This window comes from Pangasianodon hypophthalmus, chromosome 7, assembly GCF_027358585.1.
Source record: "Pangasianodon hypophthalmus isolate fPanHyp1 chromosome 7, fPanHyp1.pri, whole genome shotgun sequence".
Classification (NCBI taxonomy): Eukaryota; Metazoa; Chordata; class Actinopteri; order Siluriformes; family Pangasiidae; genus Pangasianodon; species Pangasianodon hypophthalmus.
Window position 1 is genome coordinate 11,989,857 of NC_069716.1, and position 11,770 is coordinate 12,001,626.

General features: G+C 37.2%; 1 protein-coding gene across 4 annotated transcripts; it reads left to right on the forward strand.

The window, feature by feature from the left end:
* Positions 1–286: 286 nt before the first annotated feature.
* fam199x (family with sequence similarity 199, X-linked) lies at positions 287–9,970 on the forward strand. Of its 4 annotated transcripts, XM_026940651.3 has the most exons (8): positions 333–866; positions 1,230–1,294; positions 2,573–2,754; positions 3,986–4,205; positions 5,348–5,500; positions 6,241–6,402; positions 8,358–8,600; positions 9,184–9,970. In XM_026940651.3, exons 3-8 carry the CDS (start codon positions 2,588–2,590, stop codon positions 9,355–9,357), a joined length of 1,119 nt encoding a protein of 372 aa, XP_026796452.1. In that variant the 5' UTR covers positions 333–866; positions 1,230–1,294; positions 2,573–2,587; the 3' UTR covers positions 9,358–9,970. The 4 variants fall into 4 exon arrangements, with proteins under 4 accessions (XP_026796450.1, XP_026796452.1, XP_026796451.1 ...); XM_026940649.3 differs by lacking the exon at positions 1,230–1,294 and having other exon boundaries at positions 287–418; XM_026940650.3 differs by lacking the exon at positions 1,230–1,294.
* The last annotated feature ends 1,800 nt before the right edge of the window (positions 9,971–11,770 follow it).

Sequence of the window (11,770 nt, forward strand, 5' to 3'; positions counted from 1 at the left end):
TCCATAATTTTTTCCTCAACATTGAGTGATTCCAGATTTTTTTCCTCTACTTGATTTGGAAAAAGACATGCCATTAATAAAAAAAATGTCCTTGAATTTTTTTATGTATATTTCACAAACCAGAATGTTAAGCTATTGAACAAAACCTTTTTTGTGTCATATCTATGATTTGTTTGTTTGCTATAAAGTAAAAAAGCTGGGTGAACATCCTCTAAGTGTGGTGATTCCATAATTTTTGCCAGGGGTTGTAAGTAAGGGCGAATACGCCTAACGTCTTCAATGGGCGGGGTTTAGTGGGTGACGCGTTGGAGTGACTGGTTTTGCGGGTGTGGTCATGTGACGGAGGTCAGGGATAAGCTGTAAGAGTCGGGTATGTTGCTGAGGAAGTGGTGTTGATACAGTGAGGAAATAAACACAGGTATGTCAGAATAGGTCCAGTATGGCTATATTGTTTATTATTACACCATTATTATCGATTGGAGTCGAAAGTATTTATCTTAAACAGCCATAACGCTAGGCTGCTTGGTAGTGGTGAACCGCAGCTGGCCGTTGGTTGTGTACTGTACCGCGATAGCTAAAGCTAACTAAGGGTTTGTGCTTGCTCGAAGGCCCGATGTGTTGAGGCCCAGCAACGATCGATGGTTCATGACGAGTTATGTAGGCTGATTTGAGTTATACTGGGGCATCATGTAAATTGGCACAGTTAAACAGAAGCATTAATTTTCTGGCCTGGTAAGTGAAAAGTCCAGACTTGGGTTACTAAGCCCTTCCAGTGGAACTGCTTGATAGAAATAACACGACGTAATTCATGTGACATCATGTAAGGGGTCAGCATCAAACTGGAAGTTAACCCCAAAAATCTTAAGGTAGGAAAAATTACGTATACTTTGACTATTTTTTTTTCCCCTTCATGTTTGGAGATTGTCATGGATAATATATATGGATAATATATTAAAATATTTATGATTAATACATACATAACATGTATTACTGTAATAGCGTAAACAGAAAGTTAGTTCAAATCGTACATATTTTCAAGATGTGCTAAATTACAAAACATGGTTCAGGTTACTTGGGATAGGCTTAAAATGCAATAACTACTATGGTTAAATGATGCATTGATGGACTTTATGTGCTTTAAATTTAGTTTTTATGAAACACCTTAATAAGTAGGGGAATAAGGTTGATTGTTCCTGTACACCTGCTCATTCATGCAATTATTCCATCAGCCAGTCATGTGGGAGCAGCAACACGCAACACATTAAATTATGAAGATTCACTGCACAAGCTTTAGGTAATGTTCACATCACACATGAGAATGGGGGAAAACGTGATCTCACTGACTTTGACTTTGGCATGGTTGTTGCCAAACAGACTGATTTGTGCAGAAAAGTTTTTAAGAGGGCACAATACATCAAACCTTGAGGTGGATGGGCTACAACTGCAGAAGACCGGATCGGGTTCTTCTCCTGTCAGCCAAGAACAAGAATCTTAGGGAAAAAAAGAAACCTTGCATTATCAAATATAAAACAAGTCAGTATTTACTGAAAGCATTTCTGGATTGTTTTAATTCATTTGTATTAAACAGTATCATACAGATCATGCCATGAATAACTTCATTTTAGTTAGTGTTTAAATCAGCAATTCTAGTAATCAAACAATGATGATGCTTTAGATTTTATATTAATTGAGTTTCTGTGGTTCTGTGTGTCCTTACTGGAAGACAAAAAAGGAAGTAAAGAGTCTTGCAGTATTAAAATGGCCGTTAAGCTACATTTGGTATAAAGCCTCACACTTTATATTCACACACCACAGTATCACTATTGTAATTTTCTGTACATAAATCCATTATACCTTAGTGATCATATTGCAATGCATGAATCAAACATTAAATGCAATGGGGAAACTCTGCATTCACCTTTTCACCAGTCAGTGTACAGCACTGGATATGCATGATGAACAGCGACTGACCAATCAAAATCGCAATTTCTGCAGCGCTGCACCATAATGTAATAAAGTGCAGAAATAAATGTAATATGTAAAATAAGTCTTTAATAATAATAATGGGGTTGGGGAGAAGGAGCTTAAAACCTAGAATTCTTGTTTTTAATTAGAAAAGTCAATTGACATTACCCAGCAAAATGACCAAGAATGTTAGAAGTGCTAAATAACTTGTTATTCTCTAAACTGTTTTGTGCATTTTTCTACATAAAATTTTTTTCAGAGAATGAATAAGTAACTATAAATAATTGTTTTAATTTTGCGCTTTGCCCACCTAATAATTTTATTTGCTATAGAAAATATATTTACCTTTGTTGTCTATTGTTGAGGAAACATAAAAAATAGCAAAAACCCGTTACACTTTTTGTCCATACCTATCAACAGTATACATAAAACCCTTCCAGACACGTTAACTCTCGTGAAAATTGCATCTTTGAGTTAGCAGTGCAGTAGAGTTTTGAAAAAGCATTTCACAGTTCTAGAGTTATGCCTTATGGAGATCTTATATCATTTTTACACTGTGTATAACCAAGTATTGACAGAGAAACAGCCTTACATCTTTTCCATTCAGGTATTCAGGTTTCACATGTCTGATAACATTCACGAGGATTTCCTTGCTCCTGAGGAGCCTTTTCCAATGCTCTTGCAGCAGGGAAACCTCAGTGAAGATGGCACACTGGATGTTAGTGACTTCGGCTGTCGGCTGTCCTCTTGTCATCGGACAGACCCTCTGCACCGCTTCCACAGCAACAGGTATGACAATACTTAAATTTAAACACCTTGTCCTGTAGTCAAGATGACTCCACAAGTATTAAAAATATTCTGCTGCGCATACAAAGAATTTCTGCTCTGATGGTCAATGTCCAGTTGCTCTGACATAATACACAATATAAATTCAAAGTGAGCCCCATGACTGAAACCGTTTACATTTTGAGTGTAACAATACACTCCGGTCACAATTCAATTCGATTTACAATACTGGCTTCGTTATTCATGATTCAGTTTGATTCTCAGAATATTTTGAACAAAATTTGAATGAATCATAAACAGTGCAAAACAATATGCATTTTTGTTTGTATAAAAAAAAAAAATTAAATCAAAATTTGCTGTGAACTGAGGTTTAATATTGTAAACAAAATGTACTATAGGTTCACCATATCTTAAAAATAAATAAATTTATAAATTCTCCCAGAAATTTGATTGACTAAACAAAGTCTCTAACCTGGGGAAAATGATCAATGGAAATATAATAAGCTCCATACAGTCAGCCAAAATGCCCAAATTCTACAACCTTGTTCTTGGGCAATGTAAATCGCAGTGGCGCGGGGCTGATGTCATTTAAAAGCTACTGAAGAGCTCTTTTTATAATGTTACTTTTTTTTTTACTGTTATATCGTGGTTGTGTAAGTGTGTAACTTATAATGCATGTCGGTAGTTGCAATCAGGATCTATTGGGCCCAGCGTGCTCTGTATATATTATATGGGTTGGGTGGATTAGGACCTCTGGTGCTTAAACAGTGCAGTTTCTTTAGATGTATACTTAATAGAATGCTGATTTCCACAGTGTGAATCACACATTCCCACGAAGCACATCGTGAAATTTTTGCATCATGATGCATCATGTCATGATGTATTGATAGAGGACAAAACACTGTGCATGTTTTGTTTTGTTTTGAAAGGTTTTTTTTTATTTACTATTATTGAGCATTATTGGGAAATGTTGGGCAACAAAGAGTAGAACATGGCAACTTACCGTTCAAATGTGGATTTTTTGCCTTCGAATGTCCGGCTGAATTGAAATATGTAAATATCCAAAAAGTGACATTCATTGTGACAGCCATAGTATAGAGCCGATCAGAAGTCTATTCATGTGTGTTTATATTCTTTTGTAGGTGTTATTGAGTAGCTCTGTAGTTCTATGTGCCAGATGTTATTATGACAAATTAATTATTTTAAATGCATTCCATTTGCCTTTTTGGATTAGATGGAACCTAACCTCATGTGGCACCAGTGTGGCAAGTTCAGAGTGCAGTGAGGAACTCTTTTCTTCTGTGTCTGTGGGGGACCAAGATGACTGCTTCTCTCTCCTAGATGATCAGGAACTCACCTCTTTTGACTTCTTCCCAGAAGGCAGCGTCTGCAGTGATGTATCATCTTCCCTCAGCACATACTGGGACTGGTCTGACAGTGAGTTTGAGTGGCAGGTAAGGCTCACCAAAGGGAGAAATCTAAAATTTGCTTTTACCCAGCATGTCTGACAGAAGTAGAGCACTCCTTTTAGTGCCATAGGATATTCAGACTTTGAAGCTCTGAAGATAAGACACCTTTATTATATTAGGCTTATAACCAAGCTGAATTCTAAGTCCAGTTAGGACTGGGTAATATTGAAAAAAAATAAGTTCTTGATAGCCCCCCCTCCACACACAAATTTATGAATGATTCTCATTTTTGTTGTTTGTTTTTTTATTTATAGTTTTTGTTTTTTTTTTTAAGTTCTTACACTGCAATTGAAAAAGGAAACAATTTAGTTCAAATAAAGTGTTTATTTATTTATTTATTTATTTATTTTTAATTTTTCTAAAATTAGACTGGATTTACCTGGACTTGACTGTGGGTGCTGTCAAAATGTTTGGGTGTGGTTTTGTTTTTTGTTTTTCTGTTGTGTTTTTTTGTTTTGTTTTTTTTTTGTTTTTTTTTAAAGTCATGGTTGCCGATGAAATAATAATAATATTTGTATGATAATGAAGAACCACAGACTCCCTGCCATATGTTTTGTTTAAGTTTTCATTTTCATTTTACGCAGCCATCCATGAGGACAGTAGTATAGTGTTTCTGCAGCTCAATACTATGCTAGAGCACATGTAATTAATTAATTAATCATAAGATGGGGTGTCAAATTCAGATTCTGCCCAGGACTCATGAGCATCTCTCTGTGAGATCTAGAGGGGCCGTAATTTAAAGCTATTAATTTTTTAAACTTATTTAACATATTCTATCGATTAACACCAATAACCGGCACTGAAATTAGAATAGGACATTTCTAGTGAGTGAAATAGTGAAAACAGCAAATGTTCAAAGTTTTGTGAAAGGTTTTTGTTATTTCAGTGAATGTCTATTAAATTTGTGTATATTAATGGTTAAATTTTAGTGTAAATGTGATAGTGTAAGTGTGTGTATTGTGATATGTGTTCATATAGTATGTTTTAAGTGTGAATGTGAACCCATTTGTTTGGGTCTGCGTCAGTCATATTATAAGTCACACAACCATTAAATCATGTATAAAGAGAGATTTATTTGACACAGATGTATGATTAACCTGTATCAGCTTAAACTTGCATTCTTTCAGTTGCCAGGAAGTGATATTGCCAGTGGTAGTGATGTACTCTCTGACATCATACCCAGTATACCAAGCTCACCTTGCCTTGTTTCAAAACGAAAGTCCAAACCTCATAGGAACCTGGATGAATTGCCCTGGAGTGCCATGACCAATGATGAACAGGTATGTCTGACAGCAAGCTAAGTTTTATATCATTATATTTAGTCATTTTCCAAAATTGGCTTAAATGAGTCTTAAAGTCTCCTGAGCAAAACTGTTAGTGTACTATAAGTCTCAACAGGGCAACAGCTAACTCAAAAATATTTTTAAAACATGATGTGTTTCTCCTGAGTGAACCAACAGAATAGTGTGCGTCCTATCCTCAAGAGATCGTGAGTTTGAATCCTGAAAATGCCAGACATCGGTGGCTAGGAGTCCAGAGAGCAAAATTGGCCACACTCTCTGGGTGGTAGAAATGATGTTACTCTTTCCACTGTCAGTCACAGAGATAGTAGTCAGTTGTATCTTTCTGTGAGTTCATGTACGTGGAAGAGGGCAGGTAGCACTTTCTTCCGAGTGTGTTAAGCTGTCCTGTAACTCAGCAAGAGCAACAGTTTGAAAAAAATGCAGTGGTTTGTTTCATGTGTCTTGGAGGCAACAAGCACTTGTTAGTCTTCACCCTCCCCAGCTGGAATTCCAAAATCTAATCAGTTCATCTGTTGGTTACAATGATATTTCTATATAAATCCTACAAATATTCAACCACTTGTTCTTGAGAGATCAGACGAAAGGACACCTCGAAACCCAACAGCCTGCCACTTAGTGGCTGAGGAATAAAAATCGTAACCTTTGGTGACATTTCATAAAGGGCATTTGGCATACTGTTTGCAGGCAGCTAAAAACATTGCCTATTTTTCTTTTAGGTGGAGTATATTGAGTATTTGAGCCGGAAAGTGAGTACAGAAATGGGGCTGCGGGAGCAACTTGACATAATTAAAATAATCGATCCAAGTGCTCAGATATCTCCAACCGACAGTGAGTTCATCATTGAGCTGAACTGCCTCACGGATGATAAACTAAAACAGGTCAGTAAAAAAAATGGAGAAATGAAAAAATATATAAGCATTAAATACTGTATGTAGTGTTTTTTTTTTTAATTTTCTAAGAATAGTGCTAAATCATACACCTGTGATTATGAACTAAAACTGAAAACTTTGCTCTAATATCTATGACCAGTGTTGTACTATATTTTATGTACTTGTACGTTTTTTAATGCGACCAGGTCAAGCTTCTGAAATGACCCATCTATACAAAACTGGTGTGTGTGTGTGTGTGTGTGTGTGTGTGTGTGTGTGTGCCTCACCTGGAAAGGAGGGAGGTGGGAGTTTTGGACATGTTTGTTCTTAGCAGGACAGAGTATGAGTTTAACACCCCTGGTTTACATGGATCCTAATCTAGACATTCTCTCTACAAATCTGTTCATGTTTTTGCTTACTAAAACAAACAGATCTCTTAGAAAATAAGATCCACAGTGAAGTTTCTTTTTAGTGCTGATTCCTTGGCTCAACCCATGTAACTTTGCCCTTTGAATCATGTAGCCCCACTCGCTCCAATTCACAATCATTTGCATAATATGCAAAACCTACTTTTGTGAACAGTCTTAGGATTTGTGTCAGATTGTCACAAATTTGGTGTCAAAATACTCAGGAGAGTGTGAAACCCCTAAAAATTTGCCTTTTGAAACTATTGCTCTGCTTGTTCAAATTTTTTGATAATTTGCAAAACCTATTTTTGAGGACCAATTTTACTTAGCAGAGTGTGAACCTCAGTATTTATCAAAAACATTGTAAACATTTGTAAAGAATATGGCCAGCACTTATCTAACAGTTCTAACTAGGTGGAGCCTAATTTACTTAATCAGTTATAAGAGAGGGTTATCATTGAAATATTGCCACCAGATTCTTTTAGTTAGCCAAATGAAATGACACATACCCACCTGAAGGGTATAAAACAGTCAGGTCCATAAGTATTTGGACGGTGACACAATTTTTGTAATTTTGCCTCTGTACCCCACCACAATGGATTTGAAATGAAGCAATCAAGATGTGATTGAAGTATAGACTTTCTGTTTTATTTCAAGGCGTTTAACCAAAGTATTGCATTAACCATTTAGGAATTACAGCCATTTTTTACATAGTCCCTCCATTTTCACAGGCTCAAAAGTAATTGGACAAACTATCATAATCATAAATATTAGGATTGTTTTTAATACTTGGATGCAAATCCTTTGTAGTCATTGATTACCTGAAGTCTGGATCCCATGGACATCGCCAAATGCTGAGCTTCCTCCCTTGAGATGCTTTGCCAAGCCTTTACTGCAGTCGCCTTCAGTTGCTGCTTGTCTGTGGGCGAGAGACGGGACATGTTTGTTCTCAGCAGAGATAATTGTGTGTCTTAAAGAGGCTATGGTCATTTTAAATGGGTTTTCCCCCGAGTTGACCAACTGACCAATTGGTTGAACCTCCCATTCAAGTTTTGTGACAATAGTTCAATGGTAACCATGTCAAATGCCTGCTGAAATCTGATTGGCTGACGGTAGCCTTTTTTTTTTTTTTTTTTTTTTTTTTTTTTTTTTAAGTAATTAGGTTATTCTCAAAAATCCACTCAGACTAGCACATAGATGTACTGTACCAAATTTCAGCTTGATCAGACTTAAGGTTCCTGAGTTATCTTCCACCCCCTTTATATGACCACATCCCAGACTTTGCACTTAACCTCAGGTTAAACATGACTTTCAAGTTTCATGTTGTCTTGTACATGCCTTTCATGAGTTACAGCTGTTTGAGTAAATAAGGCTCTGCCTTTTTAGCATTAATTGACATGTGGTGAGCATATTGTTTACAAATCCCAGCATGTTTTTGATAATTACTGAGTTTCACACTCTGCTGAGTAGTTTGATGCCAAATGAGTGTAGATACAAGAAAGACGGATTTACTAAACAAGCAGCTGATTGTTTATCTCTAATCTTGTGGTCACCCAGGTAAGGAACTATATCAAAGATCATAGTCCCCGCCAGAGACCCACAGGTATGCGAGACAGCTGGAAGAGGAGTGTTCCCAGCAGTGCCAGTACTGTAAGTGTGCAGAGTAGCAGCAATGTCAGCATGGTTAGCAGCACCAGTAGCAGCGCAGGATCAATAAGTTCCAATTCGTCCACAAGCATCAGTTGTGCTCACAGTGATGGCAACCTGGCCACTGTGGCTGAGCGCATCCGAGATTCCAAGGTAGGCATAAGACCATATGTCTTTTTCCTAGTGGAACATTTAAAACAGTGAAGCACCTTAACTTTTTTTTTTAATTTGGAAAAAAAGATGTTCTTTATTTTTATTCTTTGTAGGACATTGGAGAAATAATTATTCAGGGAAGCTGCATGTATTAATACTGCTTATCCAGTAGGCTGATTTTGTCATGCAGATCGTGGTCATAGCATTAACTTTAGTTATGCTACATTAACTTTTTTACTAGACTAAAACCCATTAGGAATTTAATGGTATATCAGCCTTCTACATGTTCTGCCACCATTTAAAAAAAGAGCATCATTTATTAATACATTTATCGCCTTGTTACTGAACCTGCATCCCTTCTCTTTCTGAGCTTTTTGACAGCCCTTTAGTTTACCATTTCCACCATTTCACAATAGTTTTTAAACAACAATTTCCCTGTCACACAAAGCGCAATTAATAGGTGTGTATTGCAGTCGCATTTTGTCCTGTGCCTTCTTAAATACATACATCTGGCCCTGAGTTTAGTTAAATGCTACCTTACCTACTTGTTTTTAAGGTGTTTGCTTTGTAATCCTTTTTATAGAAACGCTCTAAGCAGAGAAAACTGCAGCAGAAGGCTCTGCGTAAAAGACATCTGAAAGAACAGAGACAGGCTCGCAAGGAAAGACTGAGTGGTCTGTTCCTTAATGAAGAGGTCCTGTCACTCAAACTCACTGAAGAGGATGACCATGGTGATGACATAGACATCCTAATGTGATGAGAGCAGCTTATTCAGTGCTCCCTCTAATTCTTGTCATTCATACAACCTCTGTCACTCTTAGTATATGAAACATCTTCAGAGTCAAATAACTAACAAACAAAATCTAATAGAAAAATAAACTACTACTAAGTAATGAAAAGAAGTTGAAACTGATGTAAAAATCACATGACAGGAAACCCCAGTGGTTTAGATCACAACTACATGTTTAACTAGACCAAAAATTCAATTTCTTCTACATTGTTTGGATCTAGAAGCATCCATGTCTGATGTCTTTCATTCGTACCTTTTCAGTCAACGTGTTGAACATGTATGGGAGACAGGCATATAAGGAACACTGAACATGAAGAAGCAAAATATCCATTATCCAGTATCCACAGTCATTGTGGATCAATAATTTTGTGACTTTAAAATATTTTGTTATATGTATTGTGTTTAAAAAAAAAAAACTACTTTGCAAATACTTTGTATAATCCTTATAGTATGCACTTCTACTTTGAGACTTAAGTTTAACCTGTTGGGTAGACTCAATCAAGTTTTTGTGTCTTAATTTCTTAAAGTAAGGTTAGATTTGGAGTTGTGTGACTTGCATAAAGCATTTTTGTTTTAATAAGGAGGTATCTTCTCCCTATTCTTTCATTAGGGCAATATTTAAATTTGTTTAAATGAAACCTATTATTAAGTTTCACATTTATTTTATGAAGATTTATGAGGCTGTGAAACTCTCAGGTTCATATGATCCATTTTATGAATCATTTTGTTCAGTACAGTACACATGTCGTAATTCCAGATGTCGTTCTATTTCACCCCTCCTGACTGACAGGGGCAGTGCTTAAACACCTGGTAACCCATACCGAAATGTCATGACTCGAATCTGGAAAGGGTGCATGGTGATGCCCAGGTGGCACAGACCTCCTGGAGCAGCACACCTCTGAACACTGCTCATGATGAGGGGACACTTCTCATAGAGTGGCATGCTGGGCATCGGCCTGCCTGTAGGCAAAGGTGTTGGCATCCACCACCCAGTGGGTCAGTCTTTGCTTATACAGGGGGGCTTCACATGTCTTTTCACTGTAACAGATGAACAACTGCTCTACTGATCAAATTGCTGCTGTCCAGTTCACATAGTACCATGAAGCACACACTGGCCATAGTGAGGATCGCTTAGCCTGTTCCCCTTCAGGGAATGCTGCAAGGTCAACAGACTGATATACAAAAGTGGGTGATATGACCTTAAGCAGGAACACTGCGTTTGGCCACATGGTTACTCCTGCATCATCTGGCCGCCAGCATATGCATGGCAAACTTATAGCTAAAGCGCACAGCCCTCCTACTCTTCTTGTCAAAGTGGTTGCCAGGAAGAAGGTGGTCAGAAACATTGAGCACTGGATAACTGTCAGGATTCCCCGTGATATGTAACCAACGATGAACAGACAGGAACTTGGCAAGAAGATTCCTGGGACAGATAGCCAGTGTTATTTATATATTAAAATGCTACGTCATACGGTCACCACGTGACTTTTTGCTAAGGTCACGGCATGTGTGCGCACATGCACAAGAAGGTATATGGGGGTGTAAACACCACCTCTGGCAGTTATCCAGTGTTCACAGAACCACAGTTCTATACATAACTAGCGTTCTGACAATAAGTTAATTTGGGGCACTAATGCATTTGTGGTGCCTTTCTCAAATTGCCCCTTAGTAGTTGTACATTGGAAATATACTTGTTTATCTGACATTACATTTACAGACTAACAGGAGTAATTGCATAGAGTTTGCTCTAAATGCAGTATATCAGTGAAAACAGATTGCTGTGTATCTTCTGTCTAGATGAAAGCATTGTCAAATTTTGCCTGCAGTACAAACACTATGGCCAAAATTATATGGACACATGACTATCATACCCATATGTGCTTGTTGAACATCCTCTTCCAAATGGGCATTAATATGGAGTTGGCCTTTTTGCTGCAGGAACAGCCTTGACTATTCTAGGAAGGCCTTCCACTAAAATTTGGAATGAGTCTGTGGGAATTTGCGCAAAAACACAGTTTTAAACAAATCACATTGAATTGGTGCCATACTGCTTTATACAGCTTTATGTCGAAAGTATTATATGGTAGCTTTGAAAATACAATATTTTTTAATAGTGGCACTCCAACTCAACCTGACATGATTGCAGGGTGTAATTTTTAAAATTTCACTTTACATATAGTCAATTAAATTTTACTTGTAAGGCTCTTTAACATTGGACATTGCCACAAAGCAGCTTTACAGAAATACCGATATAAAATTTTTATTTAAATTTATCCCTAATGAGCAAGCCAGAAGCAATGGTGGCACAAAACCTTGAGAGGAACCAGACTCAAACGAGGACCCATCCTCATTTGGGTGACACTGGATTGTGTGATTATAA

Bases quoted from the DNA above. Each gene is read 5' to 3' on its own strand.
- fam199x (XM_026940649.3), top strand. From the start codon at position 2,588: ATGTCTGATAACATTCACGAGGATTTCCTTGCTCCTGAGGAGCCTTTT. The intron at 4,206-5,347 runs GTAAGGCTCACC...GCATTCTTTCAG, and splicing joins ACAGTGAGTTTGAGTGGCAG to TTGCCAGGAAGTGATATTGC. The intron at 8,601-9,183 runs GTAGGCATAAGA...TCCTTTTTATAG, and splicing joins AGCGCATCCGAGATTCCAAG to AAACGCTCTAAGCAGAGAAA.